Source organism: Eurosta solidaginis, chromosome 3 (genome assembly GCF_040869045.1).
Source record: "Eurosta solidaginis isolate ZX-2024a chromosome 3, ASM4086904v1, whole genome shotgun sequence".
In the NCBI taxonomy this organism is placed as follows: domain Eukaryota; kingdom Metazoa; phylum Arthropoda; class Insecta; order Diptera; family Tephritidae; genus Eurosta; species Eurosta solidaginis.
The window spans coordinates 71,717,580-71,741,961 of record NC_090321.1 but is presented as its reverse complement, the minus strand read 5'-3'; the positions used below and the strand labels follow the sequence as shown (position 1 = coordinate 71,741,961).

General features: G+C 38.3%; 2 protein-coding genes across 2 annotated transcripts in view; both read right to left on the bottom strand.

Annotated features, from left to right (window-relative positions):
* qkr54B (quaking related 54B) overlaps positions 1 to 20,231 on the bottom strand; it is a 234,130-nt gene extending 213,899 nt beyond the window's left edge. The window contains exon 1 of the mRNA XM_067772242.1: positions 19,952 to 20,231. Within this exon, the coding sequence (XP_067628343.1) occupies positions 19,952 to 20,231 (280 nt within the window). The remainder of the gene's footprint in view (positions 1 to 19,951) is intronic.
* A 19-nt stretch (positions 20,232 to 20,250) lies between these two features.
* Positions 20,251 to 24,382, bottom strand: part of qkr58E-1 (quaking related 58E-1) — a 30,022-nt gene continuing 25,890 nt past the window's right edge. The window contains exon 6 of the mRNA XM_067772245.1: positions 20,251 to 20,401. Coding sequence (XP_067628346.1) covers positions 20,385 to 20,401 — 17 coding nt within the window. The 3' untranslated portion in view covers positions 20,251 to 20,384. The remainder of the gene's footprint in view (positions 20,402 to 24,382) is intronic.

Here is a 24,382-nt window from a genome sequence, read left to right as displayed (position 1 = left end):
AGTGGACATAGGTTTACCACAAGAGTCGGTGTTAGCACCAATCCTGTTGAACATTTAAATAAAATTAATCTCTCCGAAGATATCTAAGGCCGAGCTTCTCTTCCAATTTGCGTCGTGCTCCTCTTGATTTTCCCTACAAATTGGCCGGACGGGACCTACATGTTTTACGCCGACTCCGAACGGCATCTGCAAGGCAGATGAGTTTTCACTGAGAGCTTTTCATGGCAGAAATACACCCGGAGCGCTTGCCAAACACTGCCGAGGGGCGACCCCGCTTAGAAAAATTTTCTTCTAATTGAAAAACCTTATTTCTAAAATTTTGATGTTGCTTTGCCCGGGGTGTGAACCCAGGGCATACGGTGTGGCAGGCGGAGCACGCTACCATCACACCACGGTGGCCGACATTTACATAAACGATATATCATCAGCACTGAAATATAGTAAAGTCAGGTTGTTTGCAGATGATGCGCTACTTGAAGTAAATGAAACGGACATTTCAATAGCAAGGAGCAAAATGCAAGCTTAACGTTAACAAAACTAAGTTCATGGTTTTATATAGGACGACCAATAAAGAATCACTTAATTTAGATCTAAAAATAATGAATACGAGCATTGAGGAGGTCAAAATATTTAAGTACTTAGGGATCCTGATTGACAATAAACTGAGGTTTACGGATCATATTGATTATATTGTTGCAAAAATGTGCAAAAAAATTGGATTTTGGAAGAGATCGTGTAAACTTATTAGTAAGAAATATAAGTTGAAAGTTTATAGATCCATCATAGAACCGCACTTCTTATATTGCCCTACAATATTCTTTATTGCCAATGAAACACAAGTAGACAGGTTACAAATTATGCAAAACAAAGCTATGAGATTTATATTGAAAGTGAGGTACGACACTTCCATAAAGAGTATGCTTGATGCACTAAACTGTTTGAGTGTGAAACAGTTGATATTTTACCATAGTATGAAATTTGTATTTTATATCAAGCATGGTAAATTACCAGCCTACCTAAGTGAAAAACTTGTTTATGTAAATGAAACCCATTCTTACATAATCAGGGAAAATAATAATTTTAGATTACCTCTTCTCAAAACAGAAATGGACAAGCAAAATATATTTTACAAAGGCCTGAAATGTTTTAATGAACTACCTAATCATGTTAAAAATTGTGAAAACTTAAACACCTTCAAAAAAAGTTTATTAGAATATTGCAAAACCCTTCCAATAAGATAAAATATTTTGTATATATATTTCATGTTACTGTTGTTGTTGTTGTAGCAATGCTCGCCCCACCTAATAGCCGCGACCGATCACAAATTGTCATCAATATCCTCTAACGGAAGTCCAAGGAAACTTGCCGTTTCAACAGGGGTGGACCATAAGGAAAGGGGTGTTAGAGGCGTTGGTTCCACATTACAATTAAAGAGATGGTTGGTGTCATGTGGGGACACATTGCAAGCGGGGCATACATTTTGTATGTCGGGGTTGATTCTGGATAGGTAAGAGTTTAACCTGTTACAGTATCCAGAACGAAGTTGAGCAAGAGTGACACGCGTTCCTCTTCCGCGAGTTCTGGATATTTTTCTTCAAGTACTGGATTCACCGGCAATTCCCGACAAAGGTCCGACGCCTGTCTATGGAGTTCACCAAGGACCTGCTTGTGTTTTTTCCCTTCATACGGCTGGGTTCTCAGGTGCCGTATTTCCTCAAAATGCTTACGGGGATGACTCCTTAGGCCCCTAGGCGGTGCTGGTTCGTCAATCAGATGTCTGTTGGGATGCCCAGGTTTCTGCGTATTCAACAGAAACTGTTTGGTCAGCATCTCATTTCTCTCCCTGATGGGGAGTATTCTCGCCTCATTATGCAGATGGTGTTCTGGGGACATAAGAAGACAGCCCGTGACGATTCTGAGAGCAGTATTTTGGCAGGCCTGTAGTTTCTTCCAGTGGGTGGTTTTTAGGCTTGGCGACCATATGGGTGACGCGTAGCACGTAATCGGCTGGCTAATTGCTTTGTATGTGGTCAAGAGCGTTTCTTTATCTTTTCCCCAGGTACTGCCAGCAAGGATTTGAGGATTTTATTACGGCTCTGAATTCTTGGAACAATTGCGGTTGCGTGCGCACCAAAATGTAGATCCTGATCAAACGTCACACCCAAGATTTTGGGGTGTAGGACAGTCGGTAGCGTAGTGCCATCGACGTGGATGTTCAATATGGTCGACATTTGGGGCGTCCATGTTGTAAATAAGGTCTGTAATGTGCGATTTCAGAATTTTCAAATATTTAAGCAATTCATTTCCAGCGTATTAACGCAAAATCATCGTAGTTCCAAATTGTAATAGAGTAGAGTTTCGTTACACTTCAATCTGATTTCCATATGACGGAAGTCATATGCTGATCAGAGGAAATGAAAGAAAATAGACAAGAATGAGGTTTGGCTTTCGTTCCGGTGATCGACATTCCTTCTTTTGGATTTGATCTTCACCCGAGACGGACGTCAAAAACTCATCAACCTTTTTGATTATCCATGTGTGAGACATACGTTTGGTGGGAGAGAAACCGATTGCGTACAGTTTCCACTCTCCCACCACAAGCTAAATAAATTTCTGCAGAAAAATACAAAGGAGAAGGCGAAAGCAGGGAGGAGATCGCCAAACCAACCAGTTTGAAACCATGCGGACGGAAGAATAGACACCTATAAAAATTTAGTGCGGTTGTATAAAAAAAAAAAAAAAAAGGAATTTAAAAAATGTAATATTTCAAAAAAAAAAACCTATATATATGTAAAAGAAATTGTTGGGCAAGAAGTAGATATAAATAAAAAGGGAAAAAAGTGAGAATATTCACATAATAAGAAAGCCATAAGGCAAAGTAAAAATTAAGGAAAAATTTAGAAGTGTCTAGACAAAGGCAAAGACAAAGACCTGTGTAGGCCAAAGAAAAGAAAACACAGAGAATGAAGTGATTAAAAAAGAGTGAAATCAAAGCCGTTCAAAAAAAAAAAAAGAAAAAATATACAAACTATTTTTAATTGCTATAAAATCATTAGAAATAATAAATTTTAGTGAATATGAAAAAAGAAAGCATATACTTTGGTTCCCTTTGAGTTGCAATCAAAACGATGTGAAATGAAATAAATGCAACTGAAATCAAGTAAAACAACGTTATTAGCTAAACTTCCAAAAAAGTAAATACATAAATATAGCACAAAAACAGAGGTGTTTAAGCTTACAAAATAACGATAGAAGCACTACACAAAAAGTATATATGTACATGGCTACATAAAATTGTTCGAAAAGTTGCGTTTAAACAAGCAAAAAAAAACAAATAAAAGGAACATTTTCATTTAGTGGCGTATGTAGAAAACATTAAATATATGCATAAGTAATTCTAAAAGCTAGTTATACAAAATATGCAAAGTTGCTCATGAAAGTGTTGTTCATGAAAGTGAAATAATAAGCCTTTGGTTAGGTCAAAATTTGTAAAAGTGCGGAGTTGAGTTTATAAAGCTTAAACAACTTGCATAATAAAACAAAAAAATAAAAATATATGTATATATGCAAAAAATAAATAATTAAAATATTCTGGTCACCCTAATTGTTTCTCACGGTCATAACACACATACACGTACATTACTTCTTTTACAAGCTGATCAACACGCATACATGGAAGCGCTTTCATCGTGGGCTGTATATCCATTCATGTAAGTAACATTCATTGCTTCAACTCATATAATTTGTATCACTACTCAGAGAGCACATGATGTTCAGTCAGAATATATGATGTTAAATAAATTGTATTAAAGAGTTTTGTGCAAACTCTTTGGTATGATGTTAAGTCGATGCGAACTTTGTTGCATTGTGCTGAAAATGTTTTATTAAGTATAAATTTTCGATGTTCTAATATCGAATGTTGTGTCAAAAACTAACATAATTGCTCTCTGGGAATTTGCACATATCAAACATATTACATTCAAATCACGTCAAACACCAATGTTGTTAAAGAAGGTTTACATCAATAGCGTATGTAAACTGACTTTCTAAGAATAGTTATAACAGTGGTGTTGCGTTGATTTAGAATAACATAAACACTTACATACATATATAAATTGTGCACGTCCGACAACGTTGCAAGTTAAAACTTTTCATATATTTTATCTTATACATGCAATTTAAAATAGGGAACTTTCGTACCACAAAGGTAAATTTTTTTTGCGATAACATGGGTATAAAAATAAATTGTTTTTAGACAACTCTTCTCCAATCTTAAATAATAAAACATTGATAGCATACATAGGCTAATAGGCTTTAATATTTCTATTTCTATATTGGATGAATGAGATACGTACTTGTGTATGTACACGAGATGTAATAGCTATAATTTGGTACATAGTTACACTTTAAACGTAATTTCTAATTAAATAAAAAATCTAATATGTGAATGAATTGAAACAAAAAATGAGTGAGTAAATTTATTAATGGTGGTAACGAAGTGAAGTGGTAAGTGGTATTTACTTAGGGACATCTACAAAGATTAGTGCGAAATTAGATGTCAAGGCAGGGAGGGATAAGAAGCACGAGCGCCATGTCACCTGGGCAGCTCATAACTTGGAGAAAGAGGAGTTCTGGCCTTAGTTATGCCCCTTTTTTCCCTTAGCAGCGTTTTTTTCTGTTAGTTAGAGAGACCAGTGCACCAAATAAATTTTTTTGTGATAAATAAACAGGGACTCTGAAATAAAAATGTAATGGGGTCTAGTGCTATGAGGAAAGGTCGCGAACCCCCCAACCACTGTTTTGCTAGCCAATAGACGGGTCCCGATGGACCTACTCCTCACGGCATGAGCAGGTAAGAAGACCTTAAGTCCTTTTTGGATAATTTCCAATTCTAATTCCCAATAAACATTACAAAATGGCGCCCAACGTGGGGCAAGAAAAGCTAGGTAGAACCAAAAAAAATATATATGTATACATTGTACATGTTTGCACATACATAATAATTTGCAACTTTAACATCTGCAACCATCATTTTGCTCCACAGTGCACCGGTTTCTTTTTAGTAATACGTTTTTCATTTTCCATCGTTCCTACATGCTCTTTCTCAAGTATCTTTATTTATATATATCCTTAATTTCACATAAATATCTTGTTTAGTTCAAACAATTTTTTTGTGTATATTAGAAATAAGTTTTGAATCCTCGCAGGATTATCGACTATGGGGCGTGTTCAAGACCCAGTAGAATCGACCGCCTGGCTCTTCTTAACTGTTTTCTTTTCTTGTATAATCACCTTTAGTATACAATTCCAAAAAATCTATAAAGGAACATTGTACCAAGTAGAAGTGATTTTTGGAAATACTAAGTTATCGACTTTAGTTCATTATTTAGTCCAAAATCAACCCCTACTCAAAACAATGGACCACTGAAAAATATCTGTCAGCAATAGTCCAAGTAAACGCCAGCTAGAACTCCATCTCGTTCGATGTTCACTTACCCATAACGAAGTTACCACCTTAAGAGTTATATTTTTTATTTTTGGAAATTTTTTGAAAACAAAGCACTATGGCAGTAGTACATAGTAATGAAAATCTTTCACTGGTACCAGAAGGCTCAGAGGCCGAAGGTAATATTTGTACCATCTGTCAACAAGACCTTAAATCAGATCAGGAAGTGCGTAAAACTTTATGTAACCATATATATCACACAGAGTGTATCAGAAGTTGGTTATCCACTTCACAAGAATGTACATATTGTAGAAGAACTTGTAATTTTCGCGAATTGCAAAAGATTACGATCGGTAAAAGTAATAATCCGACATTTTTCAATCCGACTCAAACTTCACAAGGATGAGGCGGAGCGGTACCCAGATACAATTTTCGATACAATTCTAGGCGCCGACTATATAACGAAAGTAATAGTAATAACGTATCACAACCAACTAATAACGATGATCAAAATCGCTCTTTACCTTTGATAAATATTAATTCTGAAAATCGAAATAATCGTTTTCGAGTAAACGATAATACCCGGCAAAACGTTAATTCAAACTTAGTTGATAGTAGCCAAATATCTCAAATCGTCGATGCAGCTATTGAACGATTGAGAGCCAGCCTAAATCTTCAGTCCAATACTCCGAATACAAACCAGTACCCGGATAATAACCAAATACGACAGGATCAGCAAGGTTTTCAGCCAGCTAACGTTCCATCCATTCGCCAGGATAAAATAACTACCATCATACAAAACTGGCACGTAAAATTTGACGGCTCAGCTGACGGACTAACTTGCAACGAGTTTATATATCGCGTCCATGCGCTGACAGCGGAAAGTTTAAACAACAATTTTAATGCAGTTTGCAAAAATTTACATATTTTGCTTGCTGGCAAAGCCAAAACCTGGTATTGGCGGTATCACAAACAAGTACCGGCAATCGACTGGAATTCTTTCTGTACTGCGTTAAGGTATGAATTCAAAGATTACCGTTCCACATACGACCTACGTGAGGAAATAAGAAACAGAAAGCAACTTCCAAATGAAACTTTTGTAACTTTTTATGACTCAATAATGTCCATGATAGATCGACTCCCCATGCGAATGGAAGAGCACGAATTAGTAGAGTTGCTAACTAGGAATTTGCGTCCCGATATCCGACATGAGCTTCTATATGTTCCTGTACTTTCAGTAGCACATCTACGAAAGTTAGTACAGATGAGGGAAAATCTGTTAAATGAAGCCACATGTCAACGAACACCCATACCCCGGACCAATCCGCCAACATATGCTCCGAGACGCAAGGTTGCATCGTTAGAGGCAGGTGAAATGGAAGAAATCAACTCTGATGTAGAGGAAGCACAAGAATCGGCAGTGGAGTTACCATCCGGTCACATCCGGCAACTAATCTGTTGGAACTGTGATGAAGAAGGTCACCCATGGGATATGTGCACTAAGGCACGTAACATTTTTTGTTACGGATTTGGTGCTAAAAATGTATACAAACCCCAATGCGAAACTTGCATATCCAGGCCAAAAAACCCCTCGAAGAAGACGTTCGATCACAAGCGAACGTCCAGCAACCCGAAAAATTAGAGAGAGACGGTGAAAAAATTCCAATTAATTCCGACAATTATTTAAGATTCGACCAAACGTTAGGTGTAGAAAACTCTCACAACCATAAAATTTTAAAACGAGATATCGATTCGAAAGAAGTGGATAAACTCATTTACCCACGCAAACCATTACATGAGCGCATACGTAACTATATTGAGGCAAGAAATAGAATATTCCAGGATCATCCTGAACCCAAGAAATCTTCAATAAAAACCAAAAGATCAACCTTGCGACTTAGGCGCTTTTGGAAAGCAATTAAATATAAGAAAAAGATGTTAATATCGTCCATTTTAAATGAAGAAGATGCTAGGTATTATGCAAAAGTGAAGCTTCTTGACCGCGAAATGTTCGGATTGCTAGATACTGGTGCGCATATCAGTTGTATAGGTTCTAGTTTAGCCAAAGAGGATTTGTTAAACTTATCCGAGTTCCGAAAATTTAAATCTAATGTCAAGACAGCAGATGGGAAATCTCAAACAATAACTGGTTATCTTGATATAAATATAGAATACAAGGCAAAAATTAAAAGGATAAAGCTTTATATAATTCCATCTATAAGCCAAACCCTAATTTTAGGAATTGATTTTTGGAAATTGTTTGAATTGGCTCCAAGCATAATTAGTAGTATTTCTTCCAACGACAAATGTGAAAGTAGTTCAGATAGGGATAACCCACACATATGTGAAAATTATAAATCTATTTTGTATCCGCTGACCGAGGGTCAACGTCAGCAGCTAGAAGCAGTTAAGTTACTTTTTCCTAATTTCGAAAAACAAGGACTCGGCTCGGAAAAACAAGGACAAGTCTCTTGCGACACGAGATTGACGTAGGAGAAGCAAAGGCAATAAAGCAACGCTTTTATCCAGTTTCCCCAGCAGTAGAGAAATTAATGTATCAAGAGGTAGATAGAATGCTGAAGTTAGGAGTTATTGAAAAGTCTCAAAGTCCTTGGAGCTCACCAATGCCTATGGTTATAAAACCCAATAAAATTCGACTGTGTCTAGATGCAAGAAAAATAAACGAAGTAACAAAGAAAGATGCATACCCACTTCCGTCAATAGAGGGTATATTCTCTAGAAGCAAATATTATAACTAAAATCGATCTAAAGGATGCCTTTTGGCAGATTCCTTTGGCAGAGGAAGCCAAAGAAATTACAGCTTTTACTGTGCCTGGACGTCCTTTGTATCAATTTGTTGTGATGCCCTTCGGTTTATGTAACGCTGCGCAGACTATGTCTCGTTTAATGGACGAAATCATTCCAGCTGACCTACGAACATGTGTATTTGGATATTTAGACGATCTTTGTATCGTATCAGACACCTTTGAATCCCATTTATCTATTCTTGTTAGGATAGCAGAGCAGTTTAGAAAATCGAATTTGACAATTAACATCAATAAGAGTCAATTTTGTGTAACAAAAGTAAAATATCTAGGTTATGTTATCGGTAACGGTGGCATTGCGACAGACCCAGAGAAAATTGAGTCAATAAAGGACTGGCCAACACCGAAAAACATTAAACAAGTTAGAGGTTTTCTAGGTTTAGCGGGATGGTATAGAAGATTCATAGAAAACTTTTCGGACATAGCTTATCCAATAACTGAGGTTTTGTCTACCAAACGCAAGTTTGAGTGGACCGAAGCTGCCCAATCAGCCTTTGAGAAAATTAAAGAACGTTTAATGAATGCTCCGGTTTTACAGAACCCGGATTTTTCAAAAAAATTCTATGTTCATTGCGACGCCAGCGATTACGGGATAGGTGCCGTTTTAATACAGCTAGATAGTGAAGGAAACGAACGTCCAATAGCCTTTATGTCAAAGAAATTAAACTCTGCTCAAAGGAACTATAGCGTTACGGAGCGTGAGTGTTTGGCAGCAATAGAAGCAATAGAACGTTTTAGGTGTTACATAGAAATGCAAGAATTTGAAATTATTACAGACCACTCTAGTCTCGTGTGGCTTATGAGGCAACCAAAGTTAAGTGGCCGCTTGGCAAGATGGGCGCTTAAGCTGCAGAGCTATACATTTTCCGTTAGCCATAGAAAAGGAAAGGATAATATAGTTCCCGATGCACTGTCTAGGATGCATTGCGAAGAGCTGTTTTCGTTAGAGATTGAATCAGAAATCGATCTGGATTCTGTTTATTTTTCTAGTGAAGAATACCAAACCTTAAAATCAAAGATTTCTGAAAACCAAGAGAAGTTTCCGAACATTAGGGTCGTAGATAAATTTGTTTACATACGCACAGAGCACTCAGATGGTACGACTGTCACCGAAGAATGCGCCTGGAAACTGTGGATCCCTAGTGAACTTCGCAAAGATGTCATGTGGCGTGCTCACGACCATATTATTTCTTCTCACGGCGGGATTCATAAGACACTGGATCTTATACGCCGCAAGTTCTATTGGCCAGGATTAGTTCGAGATGTTAAAACCTACGTAAGTAATTGTGAAGTATGCAAATCGACCAAAGCTCCAAATGTTGTGTTGCGACCACCAATGGGAAACCAAGTTAGTACGGATCGTCCTTTTCAAAGAATTTATGTAGACATTTTAGGACCTTATCCCCGTAGCAAAGCAGGTCATATCGGACTGTTAATAGTGCTGGATCACATGTCCAAATTCCACTGGCTGTGTCCTCTAAAAAAATTTACGTCTTCAATTATAATTGAATTCCTACAAAAACACATTTTTCATACATATGGAGTACCAGAAACTCTTGTCAGTGACAATGGGTCACAGTTCAAATCTAACGATTTTGAAGCATTTTTCACGGAATATGGAGTTACACATGTATATACAGCACTTTAGTCGCCACAAGCGAATGCTTCAGAACGTGTGAACCGTACGTTGATCGCTGCCATTAGAGCCTATATAAAGGATGACCACAGGGAATGGGACACAAATTTAACCTTTATCAGTTGAGCGCTTCGGAACTCAATACATCAGTCCTTAAAATGCTCACCATACCACGCGTTATATGGACTCGATATGATCAATCATGGATCATCATATGAATTGTTACGCAAAGCGCATGTGCTAGATGAACCTTGCATACAACTAGTTAGAGACGATATATTATCCCTTGGCCGTGCCAAGTTGAAGAAAAATTTAACAAATGCCTATCATTGTAATGAAAGACAATACAATCTACGAGCGAAACCTGTATCATTTAGAGTAGGACAAGAAGTATTCCGTCGTAATTTTGCACAAAGTAATTTCGAGAAGAATTTCAATGCAAAATTAAGTAAAGCTTTTATAAAAGCGAGAGTTCGCTAGAAGCTGGGTAATTCCTACTACGTCTTAGAAGATTTGCAAGGGAAGATCGTGGGAACATTTCATGCCAAAGATATCAAAGTTTGATCGCCCCTTTTCAGTCTAATTCACCGGTTTAAAATAAATCGTGAATTATCCAGTTTGTAATGTGCGATTTCAGAATTTTCAAATATTTAATCAATTCATTTCCAGCGTATTAACGCAAAATCATCGTAGTTCCAAATTGTAATAGAGTAGAGTTTCGTTAAACTTCAATCTGATTTCCATATGACGGAAGTCATATGCTGATCAGAGGAAATGAAAGAAAATAGACAAGAATGAGGTTTGGCTTTCGTTCCGGTGATCGACATTCCTTCTTTTGGATTTGATCTTCACCCGAGACGGACGTCAAAAACTCATCAACCTTTTTGATTATCCATGTGTGAGACATACGTTTGGTGGGAGAGAAACCGCTTGCGTACAGTTTCCACTCTCCCACCACAAGCTAAATAAATTTCTGCAGAAAAATACAAAGGAGAAGGCGAAAGCAGGGAGGAGATCGCCAAACCAACCAGTTTGAAACCATGCGGACGGAAGAATAGACACCTATAAAAATTTAGTGCGGTTGTATAAAAAAAAAAAATAAGAATTTAAAAAATGTAATATTTCAATATGTAAAAGAAATTGTTGGGCAAGAAGTAGATATAAATAAAAAGGGAAAAAAGTGAGAATATTCACATAATAAGAAAGCCATAAGGCAAAGTAAAAATTAAGGAAAAATTTAGAAGTGTCTATGTAAAAAAAAAGGTGAACATATTTACATATAGACACAAGAAAGCTATAAAGAAAAAAAAAAATTTTTACGGAAAATTGTAAAGTGAAAACCTGTAAAAAAGCAAAAAAAGGGCAAAGACAAAGACCTGTGTAGGCCAAAGAAAAGAAAACACAGAGAATGAAGTGATTAAAAAAGAGTGAAATCAAAGCCGTTCAAAAAAAAAAAAAGAAAAAATATACAAACTATTTTTAATTGCTATAAAATCATTAGAAATAATAAATTTTAGTGAATATGAAAAAAGAAAGCATATACTTTGGTTCCCTTTGAGTTGCAATCAAAACGATGTGAAATGAAATAAATGCAACTGAAATCAAGTAAAACAACGTTATTAGCTAAACTTCCAAAAAAGTAAATACGTAAATATAGCACAAAAACAAAAGTGTTTATGCTTACAAAATAACGATAGAAGCACTACACAAAAAGTATATATGTACATGGCTACATAAAATTGTTCGAAAAGTTGCGTTTAAAGAAGAAAAAAAAAAAAAAACAAATAAAAGGAACATTTTCATTTAGTGGCGTATGTAGAAAACATTAAATATATGCATAAGTAATTCTAAAAGCTAGTTATACAAAATATGCAAAGTTGCTCATGAAAGTGTTGTTCATGAAAGTGAAATAATAAGCCTTTGGTTAGGTCAAAATTTGTAAAAGTGCGGAGTTGAGTTTATAAAGCTTAAACAACTTGCATAATAAAACAAAAAAAATAAAAATATATGTATATATGCAAAAAATAAATAATTAAAATATTCTGGTCACCCTAATTGTTTCTCACGGTCATAACACACATACACGTACATTACTTCTTTTACAAGCTGATCAACACGCATACATGGAAGCGCTTTCATCGTGGGCTGTATATCCATTCATGTAAGTAACATTCATTGCTTCAACTCATATAATTTGTATCACTACTCAGAGAGCACATGATGTTCAGTCAGAATATATGATGTTAAATAAATTGTATTAAAGAGTTTTGTGCAAACTCTTTGGTATGATGTTAAGTCGATGCGAACTTTGTTGCATTGTGCTGAAAATGTTTTATTAAGTATAAATGTTCGATGTTCTAATATCGAATGTTGTGTCAAAAACTAACATAATTGCTCTATGAGAATTTGCACATATCAAACATATTACATTCAAATCACGTCAAACACCAATGTTGTTAAAGAAGGTTTACATCAATAGCGTATGTAAACTGACTTTCTAAGAATAGTTATAACAGTGGTGTTGCGTTGATTTAGAATAACATAAACACTTACATACATATATAAATTGTGCACGTCCGACAACGTTGCAAGTTAAAACTTTTCATATATTTTATCTTATACATGCAATTTAAAATAGGGAACTTTCGTACCACAAAGGTAAATTTTTTTTGCGATAACATGGGTATAAAATAAATTGTTTTTAGACAACTCTTCTCCAATCTTAAATAATAAAACATTGATAGCATACATAGGCTAATAGGCTTTAATATTTCTATTTCTATATTGGATGAATGAGATACGTACTTGTGTATGTACACGAGATGTAATAGCTATAATTTGGTACATAGTTACACTTTAAACGTAATTTCTAATTAAATAAAAAATCTAATATGTGAATGAATTGAAACAAAAAATGAGTGAGTAAATTTATTAATGGTGGTAACGAAGTGAAGTGGTAAGTGGTATTTACTTAGGGACATCTACAACGATTAGTGCTAAATTAGATGTCAAGGCAGGGAGGGATAAGAAGCACGAGCGCCATGTCACCTGGGCAGCTCATAACTTGGAGAAAGAGGAGTTCTGGCCTTAGTTATGCCCATTTTTTCCCTTAGTTTTTTTCTGTTAGTTAGAGAGACCAGTGCACCAAATAAATTTTTTTGTGATAAATAAACAGGGACTCTGAAATAAAAATGTAATGGGGTCTAGTGCTATGAGGAAAGGTCGCGAACCCCCCAACCACTGTTTTGCTAGCCAATAGACGGGTCCCGATGGACCTACTCCTCACGGTATGAGCAGGTAAGAAGACCTTAAGTCCTTTTTGGATAATTTCCAATTCTAATTCCCAATAAACATTACAGGTCGCGGAAGATTTAGTCGGTGACAATGCCAGGTTTCGCGAGGCGAAAAAACTGGAGATATCAGGGAGATAGCCGTTTATTTTATTGCATAGCTCATCGATCTCTGGGCCTGGGCCTGTGGCCATTATTGTGCAGTCATCGGCGTAGGAAACGATTGTGACTCCTTCCGGTGGTGAAGGTAGCTTAGATATGTAGAAATTAAACAAAAGTGGGGATAGGACACCACCCTGTGGCACCCCTTGTTTCATTCTCCTTTGTTTTGATGTTTCGTTTCTGAATTGCACCGATGCCTGCCGACCACCCAGATAATTTGCGGTCCACCTTTTAAGACATGGGGGAAGGGTAGACCCTTCCAGGTCTTGCAGTAACGAGCCATGGTAGACCGTATCAAAAGCTTTTGATAGGTCTAGCGCTACGAGTACTGTTCTATGGTGGGGGTATTGATTCAAACCGCAATTTATCTGGGTGCTAATGACATTTAGCGCGGAGGTAGTGCTATGGAGTTTTCTGAAGCCATGCTGATGAGGGGCTAGCTGCAAATGTGCTTGGAAATAAGGGAGCAAAATGGCTTCAAGCGTCTTTGCCACTGGCGATAGGAGAGATATCGGACGATATGACTCACCTACGTTAGCTGGTTTCCCAGGCTTTAGTAGCGGGACCACCTTGGCCATTTTCCATTTCTCGGGTATGAGAAAGGTGGAAAGAGACAGGTTGAAGACATGCGCTAAATATTTGAAACCCTCTTTCCCTAGGTTTTTAAGCATCGGCATGGCTATGCCGTTTGGGCCCACTGCTTTGGATGGTTTAGCGCGACCAATGGCGTCCTCAACCTCTCTAGCGGTGATGGTGATTGGTGACGCGCTGAATTTGTGTTTATGTGCGTGTCTATTGGCTCTCCGTCTATCTTTGTCGACCGTAGGATGCATTATATATTGTCGGCAGAAAGCGCTCGCGCATTTTTTCGCATCCGACAGCACCTTATCGCCAAAGGCGATGGAAACTTTGACTTTACTGTGGACCAAAGTTTACCTACACCGGTAGAGGTTACAACCTCTTAGGTGCTCTTCCCATTTCGCCCGCTTGTGTTCGTCCACAAGCAATCTGATGCGTTGGTTTATATCCCTTATTTGGGGGTCGCCTGGATCAAGCTGTCTTATAAGGTCGCGTTCCCTCGCTAAGCTCGCGGCCTCCGCCGGGAAGTGGGGCCGGATTTCGGGAATTCTCCCGGCGGGAATGAAATGTGCCGAGGCGGATTCAATGACCTTACGGAAGGCACGCTCCCCTTGGCGGGCATCAGTCGGGATAGGGAGGGCAGCAAAGCTGCTCTCTGTTGCAGATTTATATTCTTCCCACTTTCCGTTTTTGAAGTTTATGAAAGTGCGTTTTTCGGTGACGATGAAGTCGACGGTACGCTCGAACGAAATAAGTATGGGCAGGTGGTCGGATGCCAGTGTTACCATCGGCTGCCAGTTGACGCAGTTTACGAGTTCTGCGCTCACGATTGAGATATCTGGCGAGCTATGACAGCTTCCTACCATACGTGTGGGGGCGTCTCCGTTTATTGTGCAGAAAGTCGTTTCGTCTATTTGATCCGCCAACATCTCACCCCTACTGTCCGCCCGCAAGTTTGAATGCCATAGGTCTTGATGGGTATTGAAATCGCCTAAGATAATGCGATTGTTGCCAGTGAGTAAGGCCTCGATATTAGAGCGGTATCCACTGGGGCAACAGGTGACAGGAGGGATGTAGATGTTGATGATTTCTAGATTTGCATCGCCTGACCGGACAGATAGGCGTTGACGTTCTAAGACATTGTCCCTGCGGTCGATGCCAGGATCAAATATATAATATTGCACAGAGTGGTGTATAATAAACGCGAGGCCGCCTCCATTTCCGCTCTCGCGGTCTTTCCTGTGGTCATTATAACCAGAGCAGGTCTGCAATGCAGATCTTGCTGTGAGTTTAGTCCATTGAATCGCAGCAATGCGGATGTTGTGCCGCTTCATGAAATCGACTATCTCCGTAATCTTCCCAGTTAGTCTATTACAGTTTAACTGCAGAATTCTGAAGTGCATGCGGGGTGACGCCGCCACTCTAGGGGTAAGTGACGGGTGACTACGCCTAGGTTGTGGAAGGCCAGGACGCAATTGCTGTTGTGGCCTTGGGACTGGGCGCCCTTGGGCAAGCATTGGGGTACCCGGATGATTTGGGTTTGCGACCTGGCAACATGGCGCGATGAAACCCGTCGAGGGGTTGCCGTCGCGGAGACCAGAACATCTAGGAAAGTGGCACCACCCAAGGCAGGAACTGCATTGAGCGGATGTCGCAAACCTATATATTCTGTGCTGGCAGACGGTGCAAACGGAGGTAGGGACTAAGAGTCTGTTTCCCTCACCTGCACGATTGCTGCCAGAAAAGAGGGGGGGGGGGGGGGGGGGGGGGGGGTAGAAGACGGGGGCAGGGGCTGATGCTCAGCATTGCTACCAGCTCTACTACGAAGGTTGTTGTTGTTGTTGTTGTTGTAGCGATTAGTTACTCCCCGAAGGCTTTGGGGAGTGTTATCGATGTGATGGTCCTTTGTCGGATACAGATCCGATACGCTCCGGTAACACAGCACCCTTAAGGTGCTGGCCCGACCATCTCGGGAACGATTTATATGGCCACATTAAACCTTCAGGCCAACCCTCCCTCCCCACCCCCAAGTTCCATGAGGAGCTTGGGGTCGCCAGAGCCTCGTCTGTTAGTGAAACGGGATTCGCCGCTCGAAGGTGAGGTTGACAATTGGGTTGGAGAAGCTATATATTGCGCTACACAACCCCTTGAATCCCCTACTACGAAGGTAGTAGTTATGAGTGGTATCAGCTGTTTGAGTTGTTGGCGCCGTGGGGCGCGAGCAGCAGCGGGTACTTGTTGTGGCTTGCTGAGCATCGAGGCGGCTGGAAGGTAGTGGGAATACGCTTAGGCGTAGACTACGGGACGCCCTTGGGCGTGAGCAGCAAGGAGCCACAAAAGATTTATAAAAGTTACGTGGACGTCGGGTTTTGGGATCAAGCCCAGAACAACCTGTCCGATGCAACCATCCCTTGCACGAGACACACTGAACAGAGTATGACCGTCCTAAAAAGATTCTTTTCTGGCAAATGCAGCAAAACCATTTCTCAGGACCGGGGTCAGGAGACGGACCCGGATTGGGTTCGATACCTTCCCGGAGTAAGAGAATATGTAGCAGTCCTGCTGCAAGGAGCTGCTGGGAGTATGACAATTTGTGGGAGGGACGAAACAAATTAAATGGGGTCACACTGAAATGACAGTCCTTGGTCGGGAAAAATCCCGAGTCGCTCCGGTACATAGAACCGACTGCCTTGGGAAGCGCATTTCATGTTACTGATCCTTGAGCATACATGGCAATCCAAATAGACACAGAGGAACCTTATGCATCAGGTCAAATACATATATAGCTCGCAATCAAAGTAGGAAAGAATTCCTGAAAATATCGTCCCAGACAAACAGTTGGAGTGTTCACGTGAATCACGTATATTCCTATAACAATGATATATTATAATTATATTTACATAAAAGCTGGTACAGGGAGGATTGGAAACACGTCCTTTCCAACCGTCCGATAATAGTGGCTCATTCTACCCCAGCGGGTTAGGGGATCAGAATATACCCGCGGTAGGTATGCCTGTCGTAAGAGGCGACTAAAATACCAGATTCAAGGGGCTGTGTAGCGCAACCTTTCAGGTTGCCAGCGCAATATATAGCTTCACCCAATTGTCAACCTGACCTATCCGCGGCGAATCCTGTTTCACTAACAGACGAGGCTCTGGCGACCCCAAGCTCCTCATGGAACTTGGAGGTAGGGAGGGAGGGAATGGCCTGAAGGTTTAATGTGGCCACATAAATCGTTGCCGAGATGGTCGGGCTAGCACCTTAATGGTGCTATGGTACCGGAGCGTACCGGATTTGTAACCAGCAAATGACATCGATAACACTCCCCAAAGCCTTCGGGGAGCAACCTTATCGCTACACTAACAACAACAACAGTGGCTCATTCTGCTGAGCTGCTAGCTTTTGGGTTGACCGGAATCAAATGCATTCCGACAGCATAAATAATAAAAATGTGTAATCATACGTCTTGGAGTAGGGCAGGATTGAGAACACGTCCTTCCAACCTCCCAATGATATGACTACAAGACTCGCCCGTTGGGACCACCAGTTCCCGTGCTGATCGGAATCTCATGCATGCCGACACCCCAAACGCTAGAAATCCTATTATTATTAAAATGTATTTATTATTGTAATAATAGTAATAAAAGTTTTAGGCTTAAAACGCCGTAATAATAAATAAATAATAATAATAATAATAAGAACCAGGATATACACTTAACTTCAGTTTGGAGAAAGGGTTCAGTAGTAATCGAGTACTGGTGGAGAAGGCTCGACAAGGCCACGAAAGTCAAAGGCAAAGGTTGATGGATCGAATGGGCCAAATAAAGCGAAATCAAAAGTACCTGCGAGAGAAACACTGGCATTGACAAAACCAAATGGACGCACAAAAACGAAGGAACGAATTTTCCAGAAAGAATGCGAGGGTAGTTTCAAGCCGATTCAAGTTATTATGCGAAGCCAATCCGTCAAGCGCAAGCTCTACGAAGTAGTTCATTGGCCAAACAACAGAGTGTGAGGGAACGGCCCAGGGTAATGAGTATTAAGATGAAACACAGGTTCGACAAGAAAAATAATTCGGAAGGCTTCTTTGAGGGAGATTTGGTACTGTTATACAACCCTCGCCGGCAGAAAGGCGTACCATCCAAATTTCGGTGCAGTTGGGAAGGCCCGTACAAATTTGTGAAGAAGATCAGTGACACTATCAACCGCATACAAACCATGGGGAAACCACGAAGTAGAAGAGTGGTACATTTGAAGATGCTAGCGGCGTTTAGATCGAGAGATTTGTCTGATCGGGGCGATCAGACTTAGGTGGAGGGCAGTGTGACGAATACTAGCGACACTAAGGGGTACTATAATCTATAAACTGATACTGAGCAGTGACTTGTACACACATAACCAAATTAATCATTATGTCTACACATATGTACGTACACGCAGCGGAGAAGCAACGCACAACCACATGCATATGTCTGAGATACTCCTGAAAGTATGCAATGGTTGTGCAAGTGTCGCTCACAAATACAAGCGCATGGGGTTTGAGAGAAGCTATAAAATCATGCATCTGTAGTTACAGCTGAGTAATTTTATAGCAGATAACCAACTAATAAATTCTAGAATAGAAAAGCCTAGATCTATGCAAAGAGGAAACCAGACAGTATAAAAGGCAGCAACAGTAGAGGCGCGACAATCAGTTTGAGTTAAGCAAGCTATCAGTAAGCGAAATATAAGTGTTATTGTGAAGTACTTTAATTAAGGCCATTTTGCATTATTGAAGAGTGGAGTTATTTAATCAACAGTTTAGTGACTCGAACGAAAGTTGCAGTAAAATCGTTACAATATCAAGGCGAATCAATACAATTTGATGGCAAAACGAATACAACCCGATTCACCGTGCCGAAGAATGTCAAGTCAAAAGAAAACTAGCATTGCTGAACCAAGGCCTTGAGGTGGGATAACACCACCCTGTACTGAATTCGACTTGATTATATCAATATACTTTTTTACAAAATAATAGCCAGGTGTTCTTATTCCATAAAACGCCTTGGTACAACAATATGTCAGTTAATCGAAATCAATGCAAATTTTCTTTTGACTTGTTGAATTCGCTTTGCTGTTGTTGTGTTAATTGACTTGAAAATGTTCCGAATACTCATTTGCTTCTTTCGGCACGTAACACTGATGAGCTCAAATCCAAATTAGTCGTTGCCAAACAAATATTTTCAAGAAGCCAAACTGCCTTTATCCGCTAAAGCCAAGGGTCTTGTTTCAAACGCTGGAAGATTGGACATGATAATCGGGGATGCCCGATAACCCGAGACAGTTCTTAAGCGGAAGGATGTTGTAGCTGCCATAGACACAATGATGCCGTACGACAGGCATGTTTTGACATCACTCCCAACATATTTGGACATGTATTAAGAAAGGCCATGCTGTCGTTTAGTTACCGGCAAGTATAAAGTAAAATTGTTTCAAAATTTATATAATAGCCATATTATCGACATTGGTAGTCGGGTAGCTATTACCTTAAGAAAAAATATTGGAAGTCTAGTGTTAATTGAAATAAGTGAGCACTAATATTAGCTGATGGTTTTAAATCAAAGTATATGAAGGTTTGTTTGCATTTTCTTTAATCCGCTATTAAACATTTCGATAGACATCAGCAAGTGGAAGGGACCTGCAATAAAAAGTATTTTTTTTCAAATTTTTTCAAAACTGGACGTTTTACTGTCGTTTTTGGGGTTGACTGTTTTGAAACAGATCTGAACTACGTGGTTGTTGTTGTAACGGTACAGACACTTTCAGAAGGTTTTGAACTATCTTTTACCCAGGCGATATTTTCTTTTTAATAAAATTTTATTCTTCGAGCGCTTATGCCATTACAGTAGTTCATATATTTTTCAGCAAGCTGGTTGGTATATTCGTTAGGTTCCTACAACTACTAAAACAATAAATTTCTTGTATGTATTGTGTATATTTTTTCTTAAAATTCGATTCTACCGCAATAACTCACCACAATCCAGTAATTTCTCTGCAATTGGAAACTTTCTATCCATACGATTTTTCTCCGCCATACAATCGCGAATGTATTCGTTGGCTTTGTCGTTTAACTGACCACCGTCCCCACCAGTAACCATTCCCATTCCAACTCCACCAACCATACCGCCTACATGATGGTGCAGATCATTATTTGAATTATCACCATTATGAGGATCTACCCCTTTCCGTTTGCCATAGTCATCGTCATCGTTGTAGGCGGCGTAGTCACCGTTGCCGTCGTAGACGTCAGTCATCTTATTGCAACTAGACAACAACAAATGTTCGCGCCGCACACACTGCAACGTGTGCGCTTAAAAATCAGCTCCAATTGGCAGTTATCACTTCACAAAACGGTAATGAACAGATCAGCTTCTCCCACACAACAACCAGCCAGGTGAAGGAGAAACCTAATACAAAAGTAAATCTGAAAATATAAAGTAAATTTAAGAATATATAATACAAATAAGTTAATAGTAGTCGCTTGAATTGTTGGCCTATTTCATATTATTTATTATATATTATTTCTTTTTATTCTCAAAACGTGCTAACACTTTCACCTTCGCTGAATTAAAAAAAAGTTAATTGAATTTTACCGGAGCTTGAGCTCTTTTTCCGCAATGTATGCAGGCTTTCGACGAGTAGCGATGTATGTAATCGAATTGGTAATTTTATTCTTAATTCACTTGGCGGCGCAGGATAAACAATTTGGTTTTAATTATATGTATATTTTTAAAATATATGTATGAAGGTTCACAACAGTTTAATTAGGAAGATATTGAAATTATGCATAATATAGACAATTTTGCATAAAACCGATACCCTAACATCGTATCGCACTTTCACAAAACACAATCACATTCACAAATAATTTTCTTTGGATGCAATTGCAGACAATCTGCAAGCATGGAAATGGCCAATGTTATTTACTATTTACATACGTACTTTCAGCAATTCGTGATACACTTCATTTGTACACTCAATGCACTATGTAATTAACCTTTTTCACATCGTTTATTACCTTTAACAAAAAATAATAACTTTTAATTGTCGGAAAATGCAACGTCCGACGATTTTTCCGATTCGCCGCTTCGATTTTTCCAACAATGAGCAAACTAGAATTAGCAATTAGTCGTTTACCTGTGATTTTGTCACAGCGACTTAAAGACAAAAAAATTGCAGCGAAACTTGGAAAGTCGCTTCGCATGACAGACTGTGCAAGCATCTGCTCCCCGTTCGCAATCACGCTTAAAGGGTTAATTAATAGTGACTTCCCTTCAAAAAACGCGAGTAATCTATAAATAATGTAAGGAATACTCCTTTGAAAGTATAGGACTTCTCCAAATCTAATCTGTATTCATACAAAAAATGTGCTCTAATTAACATTGCGATGTCCTAGGAGAGGAGTAGGTGATCCCACTCTCGCTTTGTTTGTGAGTATTCCATAGAGTACATACGTGAGGGTACTTTCCAAAGTATTTTCACTGTAGTACTACATGGAGCACCCACAGAGGATGTTGTTGTTGTTGTGTAGCGATAAGGTTGCTCCCCGAAGGCTTTGGGGAGTGTTATCGATGTGATGGTCCTTTGCCGGATAAAGATCCGGTACGCTCCGGTACCACAGCACCATTAAGGTGCTATCCCGACCATCTCGGGAACGATTTATGTGGCCACATTAAACCTTCAGGCCATTCCCCCCTCCCCACCCCAAGTTACATGAGGAGCTTGTGGTCGCCAGAGCCTCGCCTGTTAGTGAAACAGGATTCGCCGCGGATAGGTGAGGTTTACAATTGGGTTCGGAGAAGCTATATAATGCGCTGGCAACCTGAAGGGTTGCGTTACACAACCCCTTGAATCTGGTATTTTAGTCGCCTCTTACGACAGGCATATCTACCGCGGGTATATTCTAATCCCCTAACCCGCTGGGACACCCACAGAGGATCATATGCCAAAGTACTAAAGAGGAATTGTGTCGGAAAGAATTATCGAAGTGAATTTAATTTAAAATGAAAGTAAATGAAGAGGGGCAATACAACTTTTATATTTTATACTACGAATATTGTTATTTAGCATTTGCGTGAATAAAGAAACTAATATAATACGCATACGTGAATAAAGAAACTAATATAATATGTATACATAAAACCAGTGCACTGTTGCATTTTAATGCAAATAACACGCGAAAACTATTTCGGCCTCTAATGGTTCACATTTTTCACAAGAAAGTTGATTTTAATTGTGTTTTTATGCACCAAATTTTCAAACTAAAAACAAAACTTTCATGTGTCAGAAAAAAATAATGAAAAAACGGCCGAATGTCAAAAAAACCTGTCGAAATACAAACTGGCTCGTTTGTTTTTAATGAACAAGATTGTATTTTCCTTGTATTTCGTTAGTTTTTTGAAATATAGTTCACACACACCAGTACTGAAGCCGCATTAGGAGGGAGTGTGACAGAAAATTGAAGATAAAATACAAGAAAAAATACACGAAAACAAAGTAGTGTCATCCCACTCAGCATTTAGGTGATTCAATTTTGAATTTCCCTACATATCAATACAATTTGATTACTCTTTCTGACTACATAATGAGTTATCATAAAATTGAACAAAAGAAATAATCAAATATGAATACTTTTGATGATAAAAAACTAAAAAGCATTTTTCGATCACTTTTTGGAATCATTTTTGAAGTCCTTTAATGACTAAATTTTAATATTTCATAAAAACCAACAAAAATAATAATCAAATATGCTTACCTTTGATGATCAAAAACTGAATATAGTTTTTCAATCACATTTTCGAATCATATTTGAATCATTTTTCATTCAGCTTTCTGAATCTTTTATGAATATATTTGTTGACTGAATAATGAATTTTAACTTATAGAAATTTTACTTTTCATAAAAAATTTTATTTTTTCACATACACATATTTTTTCAATCATGAAGCTAAGAAAAAATATATAAAAACTTACAATTTTTCTCTAATATCAATTATAAAAACTTTATTATTTATGCAAAAGATATTCTTCAAGATAAAAATAATGTAATGCTGCTCGTGAACGAAGATTTCCCCAACCATTTCTCAACTTCAGCTTCCCAGAAAATACATAATGATTGGACAATACATAGGTTGTGAGCTATTTGAACCCCAGGTAAGTGAAACTATCTTGACATACCTGGATACGGCTTCAACATCCCGTATCGTATCCGTATTTTAAGATGCAGACGATAATGCTGATATTGGATGTTGTAGTCCAGCTGTATATCGGTCAAGTTTGTTTGCGAGTACCTGTGGTTCAAATAGCTCACTTCCGCATGCTTTCTTCCCCTGATGAAGTAAGATTACTATGTAATAGCTTATTTTGAAAGAGATATGAAGAATAAATGCATCATAATCGCATTCAAAAATTATTAAAAAATCTCAACCAAAACCATTGACATATGTTCACGAATATGATCAGAAAATGACTGTGAAAAGCAGTCAAATATTACTCTAAAAATATTAAAGCCCAATTTTACAATTATATCAAATATGAATAAAAAGCGTTTCGAAATAGGAATCATAAATTATTATTCAAGAATTATCACATTTATGGTACATTTTTCTCCCGACGATACGTTAATTTTCGAACAGAAAATGCTTTTAAATTTGAACGTTTTTAATCATCTTGGGGTATGATATTTAAATATTTTTTGATCAAAATTTTCAAAAAATGCTTGCTGGGATATAGGTATTACATTGATTTCCATAAGGTAGGTTCGATCAGCTGTTTTATCTGGTTATGGCTTTATGGTTATAAGTCACCATTAATTCGGCCTTAGATAGATAGAAAGTTGACATAGTCATAACGCTATAGGCATAACCATATTTTTACTTATCCATATCAATTGGCATCAGTTATTAGTACCTTAACCTAAATATCCTGAAATTTTCATAAAAATGAAGAAAACGCAAAAAATTATGAACATATACCACAAAAAATAGTCTCTTAGTCAAAACGTATCCGAAACAATAAATAAAATCTACAAAAAGTTAATAAATTCTCTAAAACTCAAATATTTTTTGGTTATGGTACCAATTGGCTATGGTATTGTTATGGCTAGGGCGTTATGGTATGGCGCCATAGACCAATTACATTGATTTCCATAATGTTGGTTGAGTCAGCTGTTGTATATAGATAAGGATACGTCAAGTTTAAACGGCCCTTTATACCTATATGACACTACTTTATTTTGTCTTGGATTCCAAGCTAGAAAAGCTGACGAAACTTTATCGGAACTTCAAAACACAAAAACAATTTCTACCATGAGAAAGTGAGACCACTATTTCCCCAAAATTAGTGAGTTTGGCATGTTTTTGTTTATGTTTTAAATTTTATTTTTACATCAACATTTTTGACAATA